General features: G+C 43.6%; 1 protein-coding gene across 10 annotated transcripts in view; it reads left to right on the top strand.

Annotated features, from left to right (window-relative positions):
• The window catches only part of LOC118504653 (tubulin polyglutamylase TTLL5), a 29,440-nt gene extending 4,869 nt beyond the window's left edge, over positions 1–24,571 (top strand). For 9 of the 10 annotated variants that reach the window (XM_036039435.1, XM_036039430.1, XM_036039431.1 and 6 more), the window contains 5 exons: positions 11,084–11,170; positions 18,275–18,355; positions 18,559–19,581; positions 19,718–19,931; positions 20,039–24,571. In XM_036039435.1, the coding sequence (XP_035895328.1) occupies positions 11,124–11,170; positions 18,275–18,355; positions 18,559–19,581; positions 19,718–19,931; positions 20,039–21,949 (3,276 nt within the window). In that variant the 5' untranslated portion in view covers positions 11,084–11,123 and the 3' untranslated portion in view covers positions 21,950–24,571. The remainder of the gene's footprint in view (positions 1–11,083; positions 11,171–18,274; positions 18,356–18,558; positions 19,582–19,717; positions 19,932–20,038) is intronic. The other variant, XM_036039436.1, reaches the window with a different exon arrangement.
• Positions 24,572–26,111: the final 1,540 nt, after the last annotated feature.

Genomic DNA, 26,111 nt, shown 5'->3' with positions numbered 1-26,111 from the left:
CCTCCTGGACGGTTCCAAGTTGGTCATTTCTAGTTACGAGTTACGAGTCCTCCTGTGCGTGGCTACGAATGCATGCGTATGGTACGAAACATATGCAAATCCTTCCGATTCACGCACACCACTTCTTGACTAACTATCCTAGATAGAGCGTCCGAAAAAAAAACGAGGTTGCAGTATCTGGTCCCGGGTGTCCCGAGAAGGGTTTGTTTGTTCCAAGTTTCATTCACCGTAACCTACATCAATGAAATAGTATTCTGCGATCTGCTGTTGTTGATACGACAAAAAGGCAAAGCATAAGTTTTGAGGCGGGACATTGGAAGGAGGGCGGAACTAGGACATACCACAAAAAAGAGCTCGTAACCGGAAGTAAGTCAAAGTGAATATTAAACGCAACAAACAAATGACGTAGGCACGATTCATTTTCCCCCCGCGAGCGCCCCACTGATTTCTACAATAGTAGGACTCGGGCGAGAGTTGAGTGGTCGATGGAGGTGCTACGATTAATTTTGACAACTATGTACCCAAGTCTTACTATCCTCGAAGGACACACGAAAGGAGCGCAGGGCTTGCGGAGGAGTCGGGATGAGTAATATTGAATGCCCTAACTTCCCTGGTGACGTAAAAACACGACACAACCCCAGCCGTGGTTATACACTAATTTCCACCCTTTAAGCGAGGGTTGAAGTTACAGGGTGGTGTTTTTTTTTGGGCGCCGAGTTGATTTTAATGGGCAAAAGTTTGTGGCGTCGTCCTGCATTTATTCGGTGGCCTGCGTGCTTGAACCCCACTTGAGGAAGGTCTGTGCTGGGTATGCATGGCTTTATTTTTAGACATGGGTTTTTTGCTGGTTTAAAAATGTGTAATTAATTTAAATAGAGATAATCGCTAAGGTACACAAAATTTTGAGCGTACACGTAATGCTCATTAGATTTTTAAATACTGCCGCATTAACGCTAATCAAGGTTCATGAAAATTTATTAATATGTTATGATACCTTAAAGAAATATTACGAAAGTTCAGATTAGCCTTCTTTTACCCAGTGGTTACGGCACAGCTGTAACTCGTCTGTATCGTCTGTACGTTTATTCCAAACAAAGTACGAAGCGAATTAAAATGAGCCAATTATTCGTCTACAGTTGCCGTGTGTAAAAGGAAGGCGATGCTTGAACGTTTTTGCATACATAAGAGCGTTATTATTATCACTGCCGGTGTCATAATCATCTTGAATTATTGTCGGTTTGTTTAGCTTGGAACGAAATCTCTCCCCCCCCTAAGAGATCACACCACTGTGCCGGAACACGGAACAAACCGATTAGCCAAATACCAAGAATTCTGAGGTTAGAGCAATATGGAGGCAAAATTCTTTTCCATAACGGTCCTGCAATCTTGCAGCGAATCTTCTTCCCTTACAGGTTGGCACATAAAACTTTTGGGCGACAAATAAAAACAGTGGTTCGTATTTTACGCTCCGTGCGTTGTGACAATAAAGTGATAGTTATTGTTATGGCATAAAGAATCCCTTTTGATCTGTACCGACAGCCAAGGGTTGGTGGTGGCCTGGGAAGGCTTTGTTTGACCGTATTTTTATGTCTACCCATGTGGTATGATGCCCCTAAAGCGATTGGGCGAGAAGGCACGTTGCTTAGAACATTCTTGCACGACGCTCGATTACGGTAGAGCACAGTGTAATATTTTTAGAAGCTACCAACCGGGACACACTGGAATCGTTCGATCGTGGCCACCCGCTTAGCTTTGGGATGGAGATGGAGGGCAACCGTACTAAACTAAAACACCTTTCCGTACGGGCACACGGCGCACCCTCGCTCTCCCATGACCCATTTGCATTTCAAACGAGAATCGACGACGCCGGTGACCTGCATAATCCGATAATCTGAAATCCAGTGGCCAAAAACAATTATCTGCTGCTACCGATGTGGTGTCACCTTCTAAACAACTACCATGTATATATATAGCGTCCCGTAAGGCAAAAATGGGTTCGATGAGTGGAGTTGCATGTTTGGTGCCAATCTTCGTGCGTTGGGAACGAATTGGGAACGTAATGGCATAATCGATATCCCGTGGAGAAGGGTGGCCACAAGACACTGGAATTCACAAAAGAAAAGGGTCTTCCCAAGGTCCTTCGTCTGGTCTGATCTAGCTGCAAAAATTTTAAACATACTGTAGTATGTGGAGATTAGTGATAAGAGAAAACACAAAGTTTAATCGGTTGTACCCTGATACCCTGATAACGACAATATACACACATCAAAATTTTGTTAAAATTTTTTGCTAAATCCATATTCAAACAATACTTCGGCATAACAATGGCTAGTTTACTGCCATCTAAAATATCAAACCAGTTTATCTCAATTTCTGACAGAGGAGAATTTTTGTCATTTCTTCATTAGCATTTAAAATTATAAAAAATGGCCTTAGTTTGTTATTTTCTTGGTCTTGCATAATTTTTGCTATTTTTTCTGTTTACAAACAACGGTACAGAAATTCATAAATGTTTCTTTTTTAAGAGTATGGTTGTCCTGGAGATACACTAGCAATCTCTTTGTTATTTAAAAAATTAAGCTACAGATACTGAGATATTGAGACAGGGGTTGAGTCGACATTGACACTGGTCTTCAAATGGCCGGATTGGGGTCCAAACTCCATCCGGACTGTTCACCCGCCTACTACATGGTATCAATAAGTCTATTACACTAGAAATGGCAGGCATATGATTTAATGAAATCTAAGTCTAACTAATGTAGGCTAACAACAAAAATATTGAGGTAATGTCCAGAGAAATTAAGATTGATACCTCTAAGCAAAAAAAAAAAATTAAGAGTATTTTCGGTTAACCTTAACAGAAACTCATCCGCCCCGTTATTTTTTCAAAATCGGCCTGCAATTAAAATTTTAGACTAAATGCAACCCTTGCTCTAAAAAATTTGGAAACCCCTGCCTTATAGAGTTGTTTGTCGTGCTAAACACGATTGGTGGTCGTATGAATGGCTAGGCTGGTTTTTTTTATTAACCAGTCGATTACATTTACTTATTTCCTCGTTGACAAGTTTGCACAACCCTATCCTGCTGCCGGTAGCAAACGGTTAGCGCTCTGTGCGTACCACCAACATTCCACCCAGCCCCATCGAAAGCCCCTGTACCGTTGAAGGTACTTAAAACTGTTTAACCTACACTGCAGAACGTAATTGTTTGATAAACATAGGCAAGCAACGACAACTGTCATGCGGGAGGGTGTCCAGGATGTTGTAGTAGAGTTGTTTGTTTTTCCCATTTCTGCCAGTGTTTGCCTTTAACGCTGACACATGTTGAAGAGTCAATTTTTTATTTCGTGATGAAATGTGTTCAGTTTTACAAGTATTTTGTTACCGAATGTAATGTGTTTTTTATTATTAGCATTTGTATGCAATTTTTATGTCCACCAGGGATTATCACGATCTTAAGTTTGGAAATGTGTTTTTAAAATTTTCCGAATTAAAAAGTTCACGCTTTCGTGCGCTGTGCGTTGTAAGAAATATTGAAACATTTATGCACTGCAGTGTGCGTATGGGTGCCATTGTTCACGGCTGACGAGCGGCGATTGTTTTTTATCATTTTTTTAAGGTTTGGTAGTGAGATATCGCATACGCCGTGCATTTAATATCGCACTACATTTATGGCTTACGCTTTGCCACGGGTACGATTCAAAATCCCTCTCGATTGCGATCTTTTTTTTTATGATTGGCACAATTACTGTACGGCTCATAAGCTAGCAACAACGATCATCCGCTATGCGAAGCGTTTTGAAGCATCTGTACAGTCGTCTCTAGGTCATTCGTAAAAAAAAACTCCGTCGATGCCATCATGGTGTAGTCTCGTGCCTTTGCGTTTGTGTTGCTGTTTTTTTTCCTTCTTCAAGTTCATGTGTGTTTACGTTGCGATGATTTGTTCGTGTGCTGCTTAAACAGACGACGCGCTGTTCGATACGTAGTTTGGCAATCGATTTTCGCGGCCTGCTGTGTCCATCGTTCGTCAGCAGCGGTATTGGCACGACCGCGTTAGGTAAATATTGACCGAACGTTATTTCATACGAAAATTGGTCATTCAATGATCATCGACTGACAGATTACGGGCCAGTCGTGTTTAGCAGGGTGAGAGATTAGGGGTGGTATTTGGCGAAAGACGATAAAGACACAATGACATATTTTTGTCACTCACATATGATGCCAAAGATAAACTGAAGCTATTGTGCGGGTATTTGTTTGGTTGCTTATCCGATAATGACGTAGGATAGATTAACTTCCTTAGAAGAATATTAATATTTCGTTAAGTAAACTTAATAACCGACCAGGCGCTACATTCACTTCGCAGTCTTGACTTGCAGAAGAAGTCCTTTGGATCGCCAACCATACAGCGTCCACGTTTGCCAACACTCATCTCTCGGTTCATGTGGGCGATCTAAATAGACATTGTGAACTAGAGCGTCTGGTGCCTTTCGCATGACATACCTAGCCTACCGGAGCCTTGAGTGTTTAATTTTACACGAAATAAAATTCTTATAAGCCCTTTTTATCACGAATACGGCTCAGAGCGCTTCCTTATTTTTGGACGGAGTTTACATAGCCTTAGGGGAATATGTGAGCATCGGGTCTGTAAGTGTTCTATACAGTTTCAGTTTTGTCCATTTCATCTGTCTTAACTATGTACAATTGCAGAACTATCCTCAGGTTATAGCATTGATTACCTATCTGTATATCTCCTCTGCGTGGCTCAGTACCTGCCACGGTGGTGTCACCATCATTTTAGGTTTCACCTCGATAATCTCCAACTCAACCTGCTCGATCTTTCGGCAAGTTACGTAGGAAAGCCTTAAACCTATTTTGTTTAGATTTGCTTATTAAAGGTGGTCTTCAAAGTTTCCACGTCCAAACATCGGATTGCCAGGTTGAAGAAAAGTGTGGCAAGCCTTGAGAGTTTCCGATTCACCCTAACTTAAGCTGTAAGGGACTCCAAAAGGTCTCATCGCTGCAGTTGCACAATATTTGCTGCATGATGAAGATCGAGTCACTGATTGGTTTTTTGTTTCAGAATCCACTCTGACGGTTTCGAGCTCTATCTTCGATGAAAATGGCATAACATCAAGATAGACTTAGTCGCTTTTTACGCTGGTCAACTATGAATAACGAATGTTTAACGAATGAAAGTTTTGAAACGGGTTATTTTCGTTTTAAATTTAGAATGAATGATTCCATCACACTTAATCGTTTGTTGTAGGGGAAAAATAGAAACTTCAGTACGTGACAGTAACAACATTTGACATCTAAAAGCGCTTAGCTTAGCCTCTTCAGAAAAAAAATCCTAAAAGAAGGACATTGTTCATTCTATAGATAGAAGACTCGTAATACATAGTTGTACTGCCTGGTTGTGCTTAATTAAAAATAGAAGATATACTAAATTGAGTGTTTTATGCCTAACTGAAGATGCAATACAATTTAGTCGTTCATTAACGCTTCCTTTACTGCTGGAAAAAAGCTGTGTGTGTGGTGAGATCAACTTGAGAGATCTGAATTTTTTATCGTCTGTTTGGCATTGAACACAGCATTAAGTTGGGTTTTTAAAGTTGTCATTTTCTGGTACAATTGATATAAGATAGTAGATCTCATTGCTACTTTATAAACTTTTTACCCTTTTTTGACACGTTATCAGTGTTGAGCAATCAAATGAGCATTATTTAGACAAAACAATTACATTGCAATCGCAAACAAGTTCATATCTACTATCCTACACAAGTTTACATATCTAATGTGCTGTAACAGTATGGTGTAATAATTTTCCGGCGTACTAAAGGGGAAACTCGGAATCGATTTGATCGAGTTGAAGCGGCACGTCCGCGCAAGCGACGATGTTCAAGCGATTATGAGCATACACCATCCACATCTTGACACCACTGCTTAAGCGAACCATTTCTTCCGCGCTCGGTTAAATCTTTTGCACCGTGACCACCATTTTCACTTCACTTTCAACCGTGGGTGTCGGTTTTATTTGTTAAAGCAGTCACAGTTTCGGAAGCAATTTTCACTTTTAAAAGACACAAAGTGGAAGTAGTGTCCGAAAGCGTAGTTAATGTGTGTTTTAAGTTATTATTTAGCCATATGTGTGTGTCTGTGTGTTCATGCTGCCTAACCGTCTCACATGCTGTGAGTTGGTAGTGTTGAGATCGGTACAAGAGTAATGATCGGTCGGACGTTCGCTTGTCCGCACATCGAGCATGATTGGTGGCGGTCGGCGTAGAAAGCGAAAAGCACCGACACCGCCCACACCGGCTAATGGGCGTCGGGTGAAAATGATGAAGTAATCAAGCGTACCGCCGCCGTTGGACTGTTGGCGAGGGTAAAATGCAATTGAGGAAACTGTTCTCTTCACACATTACACGCGCGTTTCAATAACATTTCTCTTACGCAGCTTAACTGTTTGATCGCAAGCTGTTTGGAAATGGGCCTATGTAGAGAGTGGCAGAAGTTGCAGTTAGTACAACGGATTGCCTAAAGTACGCTTAATGCAAGGATTGGTGATTGTTTAGTTTTGTTCAACTGTAATGATTGTTGGATAAAACAAATTGGGAAAAACTTAGTGAAGTACTTCTTCAAACATCTTCCATAAACTTAAGATGTCTCCGTTCAAGTTCCACAGCTATCTATTTATTGTTTGAAAGCATTAGCTGTGTTATACTTTGTTATGGAAGTTTCAAATAACCGTTGCCCTATTTTGACATACGATCGAATTTATAAGCATACTCTGCACCTCACTAACCCTACACAACGAATCAATGGCCTTTGTATGCAGTTGAATAGATTACCTTTAGCAATTTCCCCCCTTGCCGATGCAAATACTTCCGGCCATTTTGCTGCCGACGCATGCATTCATTCTCGATGCTGTCATTTTATGGTGTTTACCGCATTTGAATGATACCAATCAAATTTCGGAAAAAGGCCAAGCCTCGTATGTGTTCGACAAAAAGCACCACTTTCAGCACGGGCAACATTGAATAACTATGTATGACGCTTGCCGGTTGCGTATTACCATGTCACACGATCGCTCACACGAAAGCTGTAAGCTGTTGTAGAGAGGTTTCCCCATAAAACCCCGGGTCGCATCATGCCGAACGTGCACATCACTGGATGGGGTGCAAAATAGAACGCCGCATATCCATTATCATTTGTACCGATTGAGCATCGGATATGGTCTGTGCTTGACATGTGCAATGTTTGACGTTCGGCTGTAAATGGTCGTTTTAGTCAATCGAGTCTTTCGAGTGGTGCTTGGTGTGTAACATGTAGTGTTCAAGGTATGTGTTCTTCTCATCTTGCCCGGTTTTTCGTCAAGTACCACCACCGGTCGGAGTGGCAGTAGTTGGTGAATCGATAATTTGATAAGTTATTGATGGAGGTACCTGCTTACGCTTTATGAGACGATACAATTTTCGAGCCTCGAAAGTAAAATTCGCATTTGGCAAAGAATAAGTGGCAAAGTCAAATTACTCCTGCCCACCTGAATAGGGGCTTTCGAGGCTTCGGTTCCGTTCCTCGCGACCTTGTTTCGGTGCTTTGATGGAGCACATTTTAACACGTCAAGCTCCCCCCCCGGTTCACATCGGTAAGGTCCTTGTGATTTCGGCCCGGCTGCCCCGACGGGAAGCGGGAGCAACTGCCTGATGGCTGATCGTATCGGGCGTTAAGCCTTGTGTGTCTGCACGCTGCCCTGGTGCACAGCTTGGGACCCGCTCTATTGATGGATGGGATGGTGGGAAGCTAAATTGCATTACAGCGCCACATGCACCTGACAGTTTCGTTGGGTCTGACGGACAGATCCTAGTTTGGAAGGCTGACTCTCTCACGGTGCACCGATTTTCCCCGCACTGCAATTGAATTAGTCGGCGCGATGTTCTTCCGAAATGTGCTGGTAGCATCAGGAAGCGGGTAAAATCGCAGAATGATGAGCTTCTTGTCGTCCCGTCCGTCCGAAGAATGTTTTGGTGGAGGCGAACGTTCTGACGGAAGGGCTCGGCTACTTCCTTTGCCCTGGGCCGGATTTATGTCTACTCAAGTTTTCGATCAGGAAGTACTATTATATTTGACAGCCTCTGTAGTGTGGACGATTGGTAGACAGTCTTTCCATTTTTGGAGAGCAGTTTATGCAGTGTTTCATCGCAAATCAAGGGCATTCGGTGGGAAATTTTGAGTACCGAATAAAATGATTGTTATTCAATATTTTTTGACGTATCATTGCAGCGGGGATAATATCTTCATTTTAGTAGAATATTCTGCTAAAGCAGGGGAGTTGTCTTCGGACGAGCATTTTGATTATATTAAAAGCAGTGTCTTATTATAGTGATGATTATAGCTTTTCGACTAAGATTTAAAATTAACGGTGCTGTTAACGGCCGAACAAATCAGCAGTACTTCCGGTGCGCTAATTTTGGCATCGTTTGCACATTCATTTCCTTTACGCTGCAAGTCTTACCATCGAACACGAAGCAATGCAACGGAATCCAAACTATGTTCTCTGACTCATTCGCCTTTTTTTCGGTTGCTAGTACCATTTTTAGCCGCAAAGTGCCGACAAGCGATTGAAAAACACAACAACAAAAAAGAACTGGAAACGCAATCATGCGATCAACAGCGGGTACAACCGGAAGCATTCCGAAGTTGTCGCCCGAAAGCGACGGTTAGCGCATTTGTGTAGCCGTCGTCGATCATTCGACGGGTAATTAGGTATGCACCGGCGCATGTCGCACGCTACGGTACGCTTTGTCTGTACGCGCCCGTCGTCTTACCGATACCGATATTGGCCGGATTCTATCCTGGCCCATTCCACGCCTCCAGCAGGCCATGGGTTGGTAATGGTGGGGGTATGCAAAACACGCGTCCGAATTCGGATGATGACTTCATGTAACGGGTGTGTAGCAGTGTGTTTCTGCGTTTCTTTCACCGAAATATTAGTCATTCATGGGAAGATACACACTTGAGGCTGATACCGGCAGGCCATAGAAGCTGCGGTCGGTCTAATCGACGAAACATGCTTGCTGGTGGCTAATAATAGGCACGCGCCGTTTGTAGTTCTTCAATTGAATGGTTCGACTGTAGCAAAACGAGCAAGAAAACAACCTCAACCAGCTTCACTTCAAAGTACAGTTTTCTCTGAGAAGAACATCCGAGTTGAAGTCATAGCTGTGGTTAGTTTTATTTATTGAAAGTATCTAGAAAACTATATCTGTTACGTTCAAGTACACAAAATCTATGAAATTCTCTTGAGGGCCAATTAGTGATCAATCAAAGCTGTTCATTAATATTTTTGCTATCGATCTTGAGAGTTTGCTGTCAACCAGTTTGTTTCATGCCGTTTCCTTAATGCCTAACGGTCTCGAAACGCAACAGTTTCCGAGCCAGGTTTAGAGATTCTGTTTTGTTGTTGAAGACGACTCCCCTAAAATGGAGTTGTACCTAAATATGAATACAAATATAAAAATGTAAAATCTAATATAAAATTCGAATAGAGTGTAGTAGTGACCTAGACCAAATTCGCAAGAAGAATTAATGAAGCAATATTAATCTAAAAAAGTATTGAAACTACACGTTTCCAGCCTTAGTAAAATAGTAAATTAATATATAATAATAATGCTGCACTTGACTGACTGCCTCACCTCATGGTAACAGACACCAATTATGAAGACGTTGAATTAATTTGATATGTCATACCCATCCAACCGTGTAACGCCATATTTGTTTGACAATACACTGTGGAAGTGAGTTTTGTGGTTTGGCACAAGACACAAAAAATCATATTCGTTCCGGTTGTGGTGCCAGCCAAATGTCGGCACGAGACAACCAAAACGCGCCACTAGACCTAGACCAATGGTCGACAACTTGCTAAAACACAATAGCAATCTAACCGAAAAAGGTCGTTTTCTTCTATTTTCTTTTGCGAGTAACTAGTAAAAGGTTATTAAAATAACACCGTGAAGATTTCTTGGACATCATGTTTTATCATCAAGTCTTGTTTCTTTTGGAGAATCACGTGTGACAGATGTCCACCATTTTTTTAACAGTTATTTAATTATTTCTAATGTCTGATTGTGTATCGTGTACCCTTTTGGCAAGCACCTAGCGTTGAAAGCTCAACTAAATCAATACCAACGGCAGTCAGACATGCAATAGCGACGCACCGACTCGCGACGCTGGTAGGACCAGCGCGGCAACATCTAAAAGCGTGATGATTAATCGCAAACGTAGTTTGGCATCGCAAAATGTGATTTGGAAGTGATGATAGCAGCGCGGTCCCTGACGCAGAAAGTGTCTAATGAGCTTTGGCAGTCAACCGGAAATCGAAACGAATGAAAGCGGACGTAGCGAATAATGGAACTATTTTTAACTAGACGGTATTACGGCTGGCGGTTGATTAAGCGCAGTTAATTGATCGAAGACAGTGGGGACGGGTAATGGATAATTTTCCTAAACGTCTGTTTATTTTCTTTCGTACACTATTATCACGAGGTTCGCTTGGAGTTGGAAGACATGAAGAATCAGGAGTTCTTCAGTTAGAGACCCAGACATTTGTAGCTGTACAGAAGAATTCTAAATGAGAACACTGTAGTAACTCCATTTGTGTAATGTTGTAAAGAATGAAATGCATCTATAACCAGCTTTCCATCCTACGACATTGGGCCATCGAATCTAATTACTAATGACTAATTACACATTCCAGAGAAGGAAAAACCCTTCTCAACCAATCCATGGCGCATACGCTGCCTCTGCTTTTGATTATTGAGTTATTCCACATAAAATATTCACATAATTAAAGCAACTAACCGCGTCGTAACACCACCGATCGATAGATCGATTGCTGGTAAGTGGTAAGTGGTGGTGAAAATCTATGTTATGGGTCTGGGAGCTAATCACGATGGCGTGCGACGGTGTTGGTGTGTAATTTATGTAAACGATACCTGTACATGACTTGAAGTTCAGCGAGTTTAGTAATTGTTGTGATGATTAAAATGACTAAAAATGGAGGTTTTATTTCATTTACTTTACAGATTCTACCGAGATCAGTAGTGCAATGCCGTGAAAGTGTGTATGCTATCCGTAGCTCCTGGTATCAACAACAAACTTATTGTTTGCGGGTATGTATGCTTGAGGTGCAATAATATGATGCTTTTTCATAATTTCATTGGTCTGGGCCGTCGCCTCGCAGTGAGAACTGACTTTCCAAGTACGTGGTTTCAATAAGTCTAGTAAGCCAAAAATGGCAGGCATGATCTAAGCGGTCGTAAGGACAAGAAAGAAGAAAAAGCGTGGAGAAATTTTATATTTCGCTTGATTTTCGATGTGTGTGGCAACACACGATGACCCTAAAACGATCCTATTAGCATAACGTACAGTCCCTGTGTTCAGGTCTTAAGTGAATTATAGAGCTTCACAACTTCAGTAAAATCTCGGCGCCATCTATTGAGAATCATATTCTGAGTGAAGGATATTTAAGAATTTATTTTGAATTAATATTAAGTTTAATCTATCCTTACTAACCTTTTTCGAACAAAAGTTTGCACTATACAAGACTCGGGAGTGGGAACTGCATTTAATAATTCAATCTAGATCCTGTATGATCAGATGTATAAGCTAGGAAGCAAAATTGCAGTTGCTTCTGAGAATGTGTTCGAAAATCTAGAGCATGATTAAATCGAGGGTTGCTGGAAAGTCGCTACCTTAGTTTTCAACGCTACTTTCGGTAGTAACAACACTGTGTAAGAATCTATACTAGAACAATGATCCCATAAAAAGGGGTTTTCAACAATTTAAAGGGGTAAGGGGAAGTCTATGTTCGAGCTCTAATGATCATAAAGTCAATCTTGATTCTTTTTAATCGGATTTAAAATGTAGAGAGCAATGGACGGATTGGGGTTCTTTCTGCGGATTTCTTACAGGGTCAAGAACATGATCAATAAAATATTGTAGTTCAGAAAATGAGTGATGAATGAAAGTGGCTAATCCCTGACTCAATGAAACTTCTTTCACTGAATGCCTGTATCTTAACTGGAACGCTCTGATACTCAGGACTGTTCTACAATTTTCCAAGGCATAAGATTAATTTGATTGATTGCTTTTATCATATGTCTGAAAGTTTTTTTTCGAACCCAAAAAGTATCTAATATACGTTCAGAATGAAGTCACGTATATACCCGTTGTTATTAGAAATCAAAGTAAATTCCATGGCACTTTAAACGATACCCCCCAAAAAACCCGTTTACCATGTGCTCTCGATCAATCTTGAACCGGTCTTGCCAACGATCTGGTTAAAAAGGTGTTAAATACATCAACATTGTCGAGGACCCATCGAATGTGCTGTGAATGGAGCAAATAAACAACCGAATTCTTCGTTCCAACCCCCAACCAGCTTGTGGCACCCTTACCCCCGGTTTAGACAGCATTTTTATGAATGATTTTATAGTGTTGGTGAAAGCAAACCCCACAAGGCGCGAACCGTTTGCAACCCATCGATGTATGGGTGCGTGAGCAGTTCAATGTTCTATGAAGAGAAATGAAGGGAACCTGCTTTTAATTCTCATAACTATTCCGCAAAAGTTTCGGCGCGAGAGCATTGTGCCAGTGCTAATGGATTATGCAAATTGTTGGTGGAACTGAGCTGGGTGGATTGCTTTCAGTTTCTCCCATTTCGAGAGTTTAGATTCTCGCACCGAGCCCGAGACCGCGTGTTTATGCTTCGTCCGCCTGCCAGGTTTGTTAAAACTGTGCAGGCAAACGGTTAGTGTCACTATTACGGTTTTCAAACACTTTCGTCGCCTTGGTGCAGGCACCCATGGAGGGGGGGGGGGGGAGGACTTTGCCTCACTGGGCATGAGGACTGTTTATAGTACCCACGACCCGCCAGGGTTCCTTTCCCTTCAATTTTTCCAATACCCTTTTTGTTTGTTATGGTAACACTGCTGATGTTTGGTTTGGTTTTTCCCATTCGATTGCATCGTCCCGCTTCGAGTCTTCGGCCCGGTAAATGATGGCCCCGGCTTCACTTTAGGGGGAGCATGTTGGAAATGGGTTCAAGAGGGTTGGTTAGTACCCCGTACTACACAATGCATCCTTATCTAGAGCGCACCGTTCGGGTGGCCTTTGACGGAACGACGGACCCCGACAGTACCGAGAGTTGCTGCTTGTAGCGTTGTTTGCAAGTAAAGCTCGGTAAGAAAATGCACTTGTTTTTCGGGAACCGTGTTCCGGGATCGGTTGGTCGATGAAAAATTAGGTTAGCCAGTCAGACCGCGGTGTTGGTCTGCAAGAGTGGCGCGATTAGTTTCATCGGGCGGATGTTTTGTGGTTAGCTGCGCGGTGTAATGGTGCCATAACGTAGAATCGGGTAAAAAGACGCCATCATGGAATGGACTTCAATTCCCATGGGTGGCCCTACTTGTGTGTGTGTTTGAGTGTTCCTTAAAGTCTACTCCAAGTTTGTGGTAATGATGGCAAGGCTGTGCAACTGTACCACCAATGGGGTCAGGTGTGTTCCTAAAACTGGTGAGGACGAACTTGATGAGTAGTCCGTAAAATCTATTGGTTGGCTAACGCTGGTCCCAAATATTTTAAAAGTGAGGCTTATTTCTACTGTGATATACTGTTGTGAAGATATTGTGAAGAAATCTTCTAGTGAAGCCTGATTCAACAAAAGCATTAAATGTGCATTTACTGTATAATGTCAGTTTATGAGAAGGATATCGGTGTATTCAAGAAATAGGAACAGCTACGCTTAGTTTCGCGGTCGTGTCTCTCCTTCAGTGCAGTGTGAGTCAGTGTTCAATCGTCGCCTGCTTTTTTTTTGCTCGACCAAAAGCGACCTTGCCCAGTTGCATTTCGCTGAAAACCGCAGTGGATAATCAGTGGTCCAGTGGTGTCGCTACAACTGCCAGACGACCGACAGCCTCAAGCCACAGTGGGACGGCGGAATGTTGTGTCGCAGGCAGCACCAAATATGGCATCGCCGTCGCCGTTATGTTGCCGCCGAGGTCGGTGCAACATTGCCACCATAAGCTGCGGAGCTACTCGGCCGGGTGGAACCGTGGGCTGTTGCGTCTGTTGCTAAATCCCCAGTCGGACGGACGGTAGCAAACAAACAAACGGCGAAAAAAAAATCTGGAGGCCCCACCAAAACCTGTAGCCATCGGAATTTTATTTCTTCGCGTAGCGTTGGGTTGGTTGCATCGTTGACGCTCGGTTTTCGAGCCCTCCCGCAGCCGACGAGGGAACATGAACAACTTCCAGCGGCTCAGCTTGTACAAGTATGTGTAGTATGTTCGCACTGTGCTAGTTTTAAGTGTGTATGTATCTCTCTCGAAACAAAACAAAAAAACGAATTACACAGCTCTTCTTGCAACCGTCATTACGCATCGTTCAATTGATTTGGGATGACCATTTAAATGTTAGCGTCTGTAACGCGACAGCGACAGTTTTGTGCCTACTCAATAGGAGCCATATTTATGTTACCTTTTTGCCTTGCCTTGTTCCTCTTGAAATGGGGACGGCCTTGCCCGATTTGGAAGAAAGTCGGCGGTGCGCACGCTTCCCAAGCTCGCAACTTAACCTTATCAAGGCATCGACCGCTTGTTGCGCACCCTTTGCTGTGAAGCCTCGAAGCCTGAAGCAATGCTTTCGCTGGTAGCCGCAATGGTGCAAAATAAATTACGGAATGGAGTGGAATGAGTTGAGCTGTTAAACTAACTCAAAATGCATTAAATGTGTATCGAGTTGCATCTGTCCGATAGACGTAATCGATGTCTGCCTAAAAGTTTATTTTTATTAAATATTTCATCGTATAATTCGTGTTTACGCCCAAATGTATGCTATTTGCTTGCATGCCATAGGGCGGGTCAATGATCAATACGGTAGTAGTAGAATGAATGTAAGGCAAAGGATTAGGAAAATATTTTAAATATAAACAAGGTTAGAACCTTAAACGCATTCAACGTCCCTCTCTGATCTTCTTCTTCTTCCTTGGCATTACAAACTCAAAAGGTCTCGGCCTGCCATTTCCGGCGTTCTGCAACTTGATTTTACCCGTAGCAAGGGCCTGCGTACTGGGAGGCGGTCTGGATGGGATTTGAACCCCAGTCCTGCCGTGTGAAGACCGGCGCCACTGTTGCCACGGCCGCCTGACCTCACCCCTCCCCCTCTGAACAGGCCTCCGAATATTTCGCGGGGTCAACAATAATTGTGTTGCTTGAATCCTAGTAGATTCAAGATCCACGGATAGATGATCTAGCTCGCTTGCGATTTATTATTTGATTCGCTCAAGCTTAATGTGACTCATTGAATCAATATTTAATGTGGACATTGTTTTACAGACCTATGGGCCGTCAAAAACTCTAATAATTCAAAAGGAGTTCACCAGTGAAATGAGTTTGACACATCTGTTCTATAGAGTTTGTAAGGATTTCTTAAGTCACGGAATCGTTTTTACGAAACAAATCTAACATAACTTCCGAGCGCCGCTTTGCCAGTTGGAGTTGGAACCTTTGCCATGGATGTCTTTAAAACAAATATTCGCATATTTTTCAGCCTTTTTATGAGCATTGGCCATCTGGAACATTGGGGTTGCTCCTTCTGATTCTGACCACAAACGGATTGGATTAGGATCGCCGGAATGGTTTTACAGAAAACTAATTTAGTTTCTCTCAGGTTTATTGAACTGTTTTATTTATTATTTTTCTTTGGCTCTACAACTTCAAGAGATCTTGGTCGTGTCTCGAACCACCATTGATGTTGTTCTTGACTTACTTTTACCCATAGCTGAATAGTCAGTCCTGCGTCCGTGGAGACGGTCCGGACGAGACTCGTTGCTCGATCCTTCGGAGGGAAGAACGTCCTAAAGTCCCTTCCGTTGTGAGGGCTGAATGTCCTACTACGTGGTATCAGTGAGTTAGGTAAGCCAGAAATGGCAGGCATGACCTAAGAGGTCGTAAAGCCAAAAGAATGATAGGGAGATAGAGAGTTATGGCTACAACGCGTTATGGTGCTATTTCTAATAAAAATTTTAATTGGTAAGTTTGTTTAATAGTTAAGTGAAGCTTAAGCACATAATAATTTAACTGCCATTTGAAATGTACTAATGAAGCAGTTTAGAAGAAGAAGTACAAAGTACATAGAAGCAGAAAATTACTAGCCATGATTTATGTGATGTTCTTGTCTTTTAGCCAGAAGAGAGAGGCTTTCAACGGAAGGATCACGTGATGGTTTTCGTTTTGCATTTAATGTGTAGTTTGGTTTCTTCGTTATTTAAACCTGTTACTTCCTCCGGTGTTTTTTAAAACAATTTTCTGCTTAGTGTACTTTCTTTCTCTCTTTCGCTCTCAAACTTAATTAAAGTGTATACCTTTTTATCAAGAAATGCGATCACTGCGATACAATGGCAACTGTACCGAACCACAATATGACAGTAATTTCATAGTTTCCCTAGCGCTTTCGTGACCTCAATTAACCTGTCCTTTTACTTCACACCACCAACTGTGGGGGGGGGGGGAGACTAACGGATGTAGCATAAAGTTGCCACCCCCACCCCCATTTGCCAAACGTCAGGCAAACGTCGTAAAGAAATTCTGGCCGGAAGGAAGCACCGGCCCAGCACGATGGGGTGGGCCTCGGAAAACGCGGAAAGGCAAACGCTTAGACCGCCTATCGCTTCTTTCTTTTTCTTGGTTTCTATCGTTCTCTTCGTTAACCGCTCGTGTAGGGAAAAAGGGTATGTAATTGTTGCTTAGAACAGCCAACGCTGCTGTACCTTGGAGCCGTTGTTTAGTGGAGCGGTGGGACTGTTAGAACGGTGAGCGTTGTTTGCAACATGACAGCCCAACGTCAACCGCAGTTAATACCGCGGGTATATACAAGATCGAGTGTGTTCGTGTAGATGGATGGATGCAGCAGAACGGGGGCGCGCCACAAACAGAGCAAAAGGGCCAGCCAAACAACACACGCCGCCGACGGCCGTGCGCGGTGTCCTTTGTGATTTGAGTTCCCGGACGCACATTCCGATATTCGCGTGCCGTTGTAACAATGCTGGCAAGCGATCCAGGGCAACCGGTGTATGGGTATATCGGGAGGTCGGGTCGGGGAATTTTTTTTCCCGCTGGGCGAAGGGTGTACTCGGGTTTGGTAGACCCCGTGGTTGAATCCTGCCGCGATGTAACACATCCGATAACCGAATCAGTCGAACTCGGGACTCCTTCCTGGGCAGATGCGAGTTAAGAATTTGTGTGGCAATTTGCGAACGAGGTTTTATTAGTGATTAGTGTCCTTTTTAAAGTGTCTTAATCTCTGTATACGTCGTTCTTATCGTACGAACCTTGTATACGAATAATTTTGATTAAAAAGAAAAGTCGTCTTTAGTGTTGTGAAAAATATTCAAAATCACTTCCGGTTCGATTCTGGCGGTGTGCAGTAGCAAGTATTATTCGTCCAAAGATGCGACTTCGCGAACAGTTGGCTCGGGAAATTTTTGACCCAAGTTCCTGTCTAAGTCAAAACATAATCATCAGAGAGATGGTGTTACAGCATAAGGAAAAAATGTAACGTATTCCATTCCTGTATTGCGTGTGTGTTTTAGTGAGAGTTTACTGTTAAACGAAAACATTTCTTTTATCATAAGAATTTAATAAATTTGTAATTCAATAATTTCATAAAAAAACGTTCAAAATTTAAAAAAAAGCAGAGCAACTGAACCAGTCAATCACCTCTTAACTTACAATCCCCTTTACAGGAAAGTAGAACATTGAAAAGCCAATGAACTTATGAAAAGGATAATCGTGTCGTTTCACAATAAAACGATGACCGTACGACTCCCAACCGATATGACTAATCGAACATAAATTATTACCCTGCTCTGGAGAAGTCTTCCGGCTGGTTTGAGTCGAATTGTTGTGTATACAACCGTCATGCAGTTGATTTTATTCCCCCTCCGCTACCCGTGATAACTGGCGGTGAACTCATAATCTGTGGTTTTTCCGGGGGAATGAGCAATTCTCCGTACCGAAAATAAAAGGCTGAAAAAGGGTAGTGAATAACGTATAGTGGCATTCGAAATTATGAATTGATTATTAGTGGAGGAGTTTCCGATCGACGGCAGCCATGGTTTGAGGCATTGTGACCCCTCTTTTGTTCTCCATATTACAAACATCGTCAGTTGTGACGTCTGATTGCGTTTTCCTTTTCTCTTTTTATTCTACGTACAGGCGGAAACTTAACGGGTACTCTAGTTTGGATTTATTCGTTATGCCTATAACCGACAAACCGCGATTAAATCACTCACAAAAGTAAGTATGCAGTCAAGTCAATTTTTCATCTCCTCACTCCCCAAAAAATGTTGCACGGACGGGTAGGATGAGTTTGTGGATGATAATTTATGACACCAACTGCAACCCCAAAAATTTACCACAGAACCCTTTTTTCGGAAGCTTGTGAATAGTCGGATTTAAAAACCGTAGCTAATAATATTTTTACCGTTTTCTATTTGCAGTGCCAAAAAAATCCTACCAGCCACACCCAATCCATGGGTCGCCGGTGGTCCACCGGGCGGTAAGGACGCCGTGCTCGTGTTCCGTACCTACGCGCTTTCACCTGCGGCTTCGGAGAACGGGTCCGATCTGTGCTCGGGCGGAAGTCCATCAGTGACCCCCTCATCGGAAACGACAGCGAGCCAATATCCGTCGGAGCCAGCTAACGCTAGCTCGTCCACTGCTCGGCTGGCCGAGTTAAAGCACGCACAAAAATCATCTTCCACTGCCCCCGATTCGACACTGCCGAAAAGCTTTAACGTTCAGCGCAAAACACGCGGCAAGGCACCGAGCCGCAGCAGCACTACTGAGGACGACGACGAGGAAGAGGGCGAGGAGGGGGGTGAGGAGGGCGAAGAGGATGACGAGGACGAGGATGAGATGGAACGGGCAGCAAGAGAGGAAGATGCGCAGGACGAAGATGAGGCAGACGAAGGTGAGGGGAACGATGATGAGGAGGACGGCGATGAAACAGACGTCGGTACAACGTCACAGGAAGAATCAAGCCCTGCCAAAGGGAAAGCTGGTAAAGTCGGTGCGGAAGTACCACGCACCAGCAAGTCCAAAAAGCGTCAGCTCGAATCGTCATCATCCTCCAGCTCGCTCAGCAATGCGTCCATGTCCAGCGTGAAGGGTGGCTCGGGAGATGAAATCGACACGGAAATGTCAACGTCCAAATCGGAACCCGCGCTAGCGATGGCGTCCATGGACAAGAAAATGGCCGCCCATCGTAAGCACAAGGAGGACAACAAGGAGAATCAGCAGTGCGCACCAACGAAAACGGAAATGCCGGCGGCACAGTTAAACATCTGCTACAAGTTCATCAACACCGAGACGCGGCTGCTGAGAAAAATTCTGAACGCGCACGGCATGGCCGAAAGTGGTCCGGAGTGCAATGACTTTAATCTGCTGTGGACGGGCATCCATCTGAAGCCGGACATTTTGCGCAATTTAGCTCCGTATCAGCGAGTGAACCATTTCCCTAGGTGGGTGCGAACAATAGTGGTAAAGGTTTAATGGCGGTATGCAATTTAAGCATAAGATAGTGCACTGTTTTCAAGCATGCAAATATTGGGACTTGAACATCATGCAGCCAATAACTGATTTTCTGTTCAATTGTAGGTCATACGAGCTGACACGCAAAGATCGGCTTTACAAAAACATCGAGCGAATGCAGCATCTGCGGGGCTACAAGCACTTCGACATTGTACCACAGTCGTTCCTACTGCCACAGGACTATAAGGAACTGATAGCGGCGCACAACAAATGTCGGGGACCGTGGATCGTAAAACCGGTTGCCTCTAGCCGAGGACGCGGTATATTCATTGTCAATTCGGTAAGGATATTGGACGATCGCTCCGCAGCTACAGTAACTAATTGATATTCTTTCGATTTCTATACTTCCATTGTCCCGGCAACACCTTAAACATCTGTCCCGTGCAGCCGGATCAGATTTCATCGTTCGAGCAGGTCGTGGTGGCAAAGTACATCTCCGATCCGCTCTGCATCGATGGGCATAAGTGTGACATCCGGATCTACGTTGCCGTGACCTCGTTCGATCCGCTCATCATCTACATCTACGAGGAGGGTCTGGTCCGGCTGGCCACCGTCAAGTACGACCGGACGGCGGAAAACCTTTGGAACCCGTGCATGCATCTGTGCAACTACAGCATCAACAAGTACCACACCGATTACATCCGGTCGAGCAATGCCGGCGAGGAGGACGTCGGGCACAAGTGGACGCTGAGTGCGCTGTTGAGGCACCTCCGCAGCCAGGGTTGCAACACCGAGCAGCTGATGCTCGCGATTGAGGATTTGATCATTAAGGCGATCTTCTCCTGCACGCAGCCAATCGTGTCCGCCTGCCGGATGTTTGTGCCGCACATCGGTAACTGTTTCGAGCTGTACGGCTTCGACATCCTGATCGACGATATGCTGAAACCGTGGCTGCTGGAGGTGAACCTCTCGCCGTCACTCGGCTGTGATACACCGCTCGACACGAAGGTGAAGGCGTCGATGCTGACCGATCTGCTCACGATGGTGGGCATACCGGCCATTAGCCCGCTGCAGAAGGCGTGCTACGATAGCAAGGGTCAGAAGATACGCAACCTAACGACACCGTACCGGCGCGTAAACTCGGCCGACTTTGTGCACACCAGTGGACGGAAGGAAACCGCTGGGAAGGATGGCAGCAACCAGCAACAGGGCAAGGGAGATGCCGGTGGCAATAAGCTGCAGACCACGCTGAGTGCACTGACGGCCGAGGAACTGAAGATTGTACGCTTCGCACGGTCACAGTACGAACGACGGGGTGGGTTTGTGAGAATTTTCCCCACCAGCGACAGTATGACCCGGTACGGATCGCTGCTGGATCCAATCACGGGCATTCCCACGTCAGCCATCACCTCTTCGAGCAGTGGCACCTACCTGATGATTATACCGCACAACTACAATCAGATGTTACACTCGCAGCTATTCCCTGCCGGCAGTGAGACGGAGAATCGCATTGTGCACCGCATCCAGAAGTACGAGCGTGCGCTGGAAAGCTCACTGCCAATAACGATCGGTCCGAAGCATACCGCACCGAAGTGTGTGGATGAGGCGAAGCGGCTCCGGTTGCAGGTACGCAAGCTGATCGAAAATGGGCACGAGATGAGCATTCTGCAGGCTCGGCGTGCCTTCGGCTACTATCTGGAGTACATCCTGAAGCGCCTGTCGTCGGAACCGAAGCACAGCCACGAGGAGCTGATCATGAAGTTCCTGTACCGTGTCGGGGCCCACATGAAGACGCCCTTCTTCTTCCGGAACTTTGGCAACAAGGCGCTCGGCAAGGATCGGGGTGCGATGGTCGCCAAACAGCTCGGCGACTACTTGCATCTGTACAACAAGGAGACGGAATCGTACGTGGATGTGTTTGACATTGTGGGCATGCTGCCGATCAAGCTGTTCGACGAGTTTCTGATGCAAGCGAGCGAGGCGGACCTTGAGTCCGTGCTGACGCTGCACACAAATCTGACGCAACAGATGCCCTTCCTGTACAGTGGCTGCTCGACCAGTATTCCGCCGGCGCCCCCGATACCGGTCGGTGCGAACGGTTTTCTAAAGGCCCTGCCGAGCATGGCACCGGGCGGCGCCAACAAGGAGCTGATACGATTGGATCCGTTCTATCGGCGGGTGGAGAGCCGGTTACCGCTCGGGGCACGCGTAAGCGGATTGTCCGAGGCACGCGGTGGTGGGGTGGGAGAGTCGAAAAGTTCCGCCCGGCTGCTTTCACCGATGAAAAAGAAACCTCCGATCGGCAGTATGGTGAAATCGTCCCGCGAGCGTGAACAGCGCTCCAACTGGCTTTATTAAGCGTGAAGGAGCGAGCGGTTTTGTTTTAGCGATGGTAGCATGTAAGAATACTATTTATTTGTTAGATTTTCTGTTTAGTCGAATCTGGCGTGTGGCGTTTTGGTTTTTCTGTGTAGGTAGCGTACCGTGTCCTAAATGTTAGTGTTGTGTTAAAATTTCTGTTAAATTATTTTCCCGCTTGTGTTTAATGATTTCCCCCGTCCCAACGTTATGCTTGTGTGTGTACAGTGAGGTATGTTTTTTTATGAGATTAGTTTAAATAGAGTGAAAGTATATCCTTTCGTCAACACACGCACACACTCACATTGTTATAAGTGAAAAGAAACTCTCGGTTTTTGAATTGTTCGTGTAAGGGCGATAAGGCGACTCTTAAGCAAAGTTTCCTAGCAAGAGTAACTTAAGGTGCAACGGATAAAAATGGATCGTTTAAAAAGAAGGATAAAGATTGCGGTTTGAGAACGGGATTTTGTTTTTAGTTAAGAATCTTTTTTTCCGTACAGAGAATATAATTAAACTTATTCGGTTGCGTTACGCATAACAGCAATAGAACCATACGCTCTGACAGACAGCCATACCAAAAATCGTAAAGAAATCGTTGCACCAGCTACCGTGGAAGGCACGTGCTAGGTTGGCAACGCTATTAAATCCGAATCTTAATCGTCTAGTCATGTATTCCAAAAAAAAGCATACAAAAAACGTTCTAAAATTTGCCGCTTTGTGATTGAAAAGTAACGCACCAAAACGCACACGAAACGAAACTCCGGAAAAAAGGAACTACTAATTACAACCCGTCAGCTTCGATTGTGATATACGAGTTCGTGTCGTAGAATACTCAAATGCTGCGTAACGTGTTCCCTTAAATTACTCGGTGCTCGAGGCGATACCGGGTTTTTGGAAGTTGATAATGTAAAGGCATCGATCTCTTTTTGTAGGCTCCTTAGATGAAATGGTGAACAAAGCTAGTTGGCATGGGAACGGCTTCTCGAGCCGTCATCATTAATCTCGAGCCGTTTCATCTAAGGAATCTACAAAAACAGATCGTTGCTTTATAAACTGAACTACACTGTAAAATGGACAGCAGCATCGCAAACAATACAAACTATTGCAACAAACAAGCAAAAAAAAAACAAGGTTTAAGTAGGGTACTTTTAAGCAAATCGAATCATAATCCGTCAAGTATGAAATGAAATCAAGTGCTTTTTCTCCGTATCCCGTCACGCGCGCACAATAACGTGTTTTAATGTGTGTTTTAAGAAAAGCTGCTGCTACGTCAATACAAATTAATGGCAAGGCAACTAACAAAAAACTAATGCAACGATTGTGAGGCCAGTTAAAAGGTTGATCTTTTAGCAAAACAAAAACGAAAAAAAGACAGCAGGAAATACAATATTTACTAAGCAACAGGTAGTTTCGTATACATTTTTGGCAGCAGAGAGAGTGAGAGAGAGAGAGGACGAGTCAAGTAATTATAAAGCAAATGGGTGTTTAAAAGCGTGATTTTTTCTTCTTCCGTTATCCATTTTCACTTGTATAGCTGCATTGCATTGCTTATTACAAAAAGGGTAGAAGTGCAACCTCTCTTAATGCCTTTTTGCAGCAGTTAGAATGCGCTGAAAAAAAAAAGTTGGAGATTGGAATTTCGTTTTAAAGTTTCCAAAAAGTTATAAGCTTTGCTTCTTTAGCACGAAATAAATTAAATCGAGCAAATGTGAAGGACACTGGCAGACATTCGCTAACAAGTTTCGCAATTTTTCCAGCCAGTCACTGTTTTGTCAGTGCGAGTGATTAAGAATAGTACACACCAATAGAGATTAAACAAAACAAAAAAACTCCAAACACGAAAACAGTTAACTAACACAGAAAGGGAATCGCACCGTGCGTGGTTTACCGAATTTACAATCATATAATGCAATACAATTATAAGCGCAACATAAGCGTTCTGGGCTTCTGGCACGGTAAAGTTAAGGGACAAATAGGTACATGCAAACGTAACGCACAAACTATGTTGCCCTTTTGGAAGGAAAACATTGCTTAATGGAACACACACAAAAAAAATTGCACAAAACAGTTTGCCGTTTTTTAAAACAGATGCCGCAGTTCGTGAGCCTAAAGCAATAGTAGTGCGGTGCACAGAGAATGAGAGATGCAGATGGTCAGGAACTAGGAGGGCGATGCTACAATTGTAAGATACCACGTGATCAAGGAACGTGATTTTGATTTTTGGTTTAATGTTTTCTTTATTATTACCGCTCGTATCACGTTCTTCACAGCTTGCGCCATGTTGAACCGAAGGCAGGCAGTTGGTGTGTGGTGATGATCGGATGATCTCCGTTCGCATGAAACGATGTGGAGAGAAGGAGGTATGATTACAAATATAAAACAAGAGTAGGGCTTTTTTTCCTTACAAAAATACGGAACGAAAATTTTCGAGATTGATGCAATAGTGTATACCAACCAATACCAAGCTTTGGTGCAAAGTGATTGGAAGGATTGCGGAAAAGGATCTGCATCCGTTATTTCATTCCTATCAACGATAAAGGCAACCTCTCTGTAGATCGTTTTACCGAACAACATACCTTATTATGAAAGTCCAATTCCTTAACAATTTGCAAAAAAAAAAAACAAATGACAGAGACTACAGCAAAATAAATGATAAATTGAAAAATAATTGTACGTTGTGGGTTTTTTTTGGTGCTAAACGACGTGTGCGTATCACTTGAGGGTGCATCAGTAAACAACGGTTGGCGTTGACTCGACCAATGAAATATACATTAACCCTCTTCCAGGACTAGCTGGGTCTTAGCAAATCGGATTTTTATTGCCTATATTTAATGACTCCATTTTAGGACTCGAAATGAGTTAGAATTTTTTGGTGAATGTGAGAAAATTACGGCTATATATGTCTGAAAATATTCGTCCAACATTATATAAGTTTTTAGAACTTTTTTTGTAATTCGTTATTCTATCCAGAGTTTCAAGACTTTAAGTGTCTTTAAAAATTTAAATTTTCTTAATTTTTGAGTACCTGTACCAGATCTAACTCCAGGTAGCTGAAACAACGCTCGAGAAAACGATGCTCAGAATGGATATCATGAGACTCGCACCGAACGACCCAACCCGTTTAGTGCTTTTTAAGTAGAAGACACGCATTTGTAATGACTCTTGATTTGACCCTTGACTAAGTAGTTACTGAACAGTGTCGGTACAACCTAGGAGCGGAAGGAGCGGCCGCTCGGGGCCTCGTCGGTTAGGTGGGCCTCTTCAGCGAAGGAAATCCTGTTGTTTCCCTCTCAACACAATTAGAGGGGTCTCAACTGCTATTCCGCTCGGGGCCTCCAAATATCTTGACCCACCACTGTTACTGAGTCAAGGAAAGCCAGTAAAAGATAGGCCAAGACCTATTGTGCAAAGAAGAAAAAAAATCTGGATATTAGGATTTGGAAAGAGGAGGTCTGGTAGTCTAACACTAAGATGAAGTGATGGCGTTCATGCGTCTGCCAGAAAGGCTGTTTGGATCTTTAAGGTTATAGGTAAGTAGCGGCAATCGACGGGGATTGCCTCTTGTAAGGAGCTTAGTATTTCCTGTAAGAAGCCTGATTAGACGAAGATGCGTGGTTGGAGCTAACTGACATCGACATCGATATTCTTACTATCGTTTTAATTCTGGGGTGGACTGATGGCCGTGGTGATAACGGCGCCGGGGTTCAAATCCCATCCAGACCGCTTCCCCGTACGCAGGACTGACTATCCAGCCAAGGGTAAAATCAAGTCACAGAAAGCCGGAAATGGCAGGCCGAGCCATTTTAGTGCCAATGAAGTAGAAGCAGAAGTTTGTAAAATTTTGGAATAACAATTTGTGTACAGCTCATCATTGTGTAGCTGGAAGAATCATTGTGTACAGCTCTAAAAATTACGCTATGAAGTTAGTAGTGAAAAGTGTTAAAGTTCTTTAGTACGTCATTTTTTCTTTTTGTTAAAAAAAATCACTAATCAAATTTGAAAACCCGTAACATTACATGACTAGCCGTTGAGGTAGGATATTCACAGCAATGTTATCTAGAAGAATTAAGGAACTTTTAAAGTTGTTCCTTAACCTTAGTTATGGTTGCCATTGACAGGGTTTAATTTCTTTCCCGCAAAATTCTTCTTTTTTTCTATTCTA

This window comes from Anopheles stephensi, chromosome 2 (genome assembly GCF_013141755.1).
Source record: "Anopheles stephensi strain Indian chromosome 2, UCI_ANSTEP_V1.0, whole genome shotgun sequence".
Classification (NCBI taxonomy): domain Eukaryota; kingdom Metazoa; phylum Arthropoda; class Insecta; order Diptera; family Culicidae; genus Anopheles; species Anopheles stephensi.
Note: the sequence above shows the minus strand (reverse complement) of the source record. Positions and strands in the feature narration are given on the sequence as shown.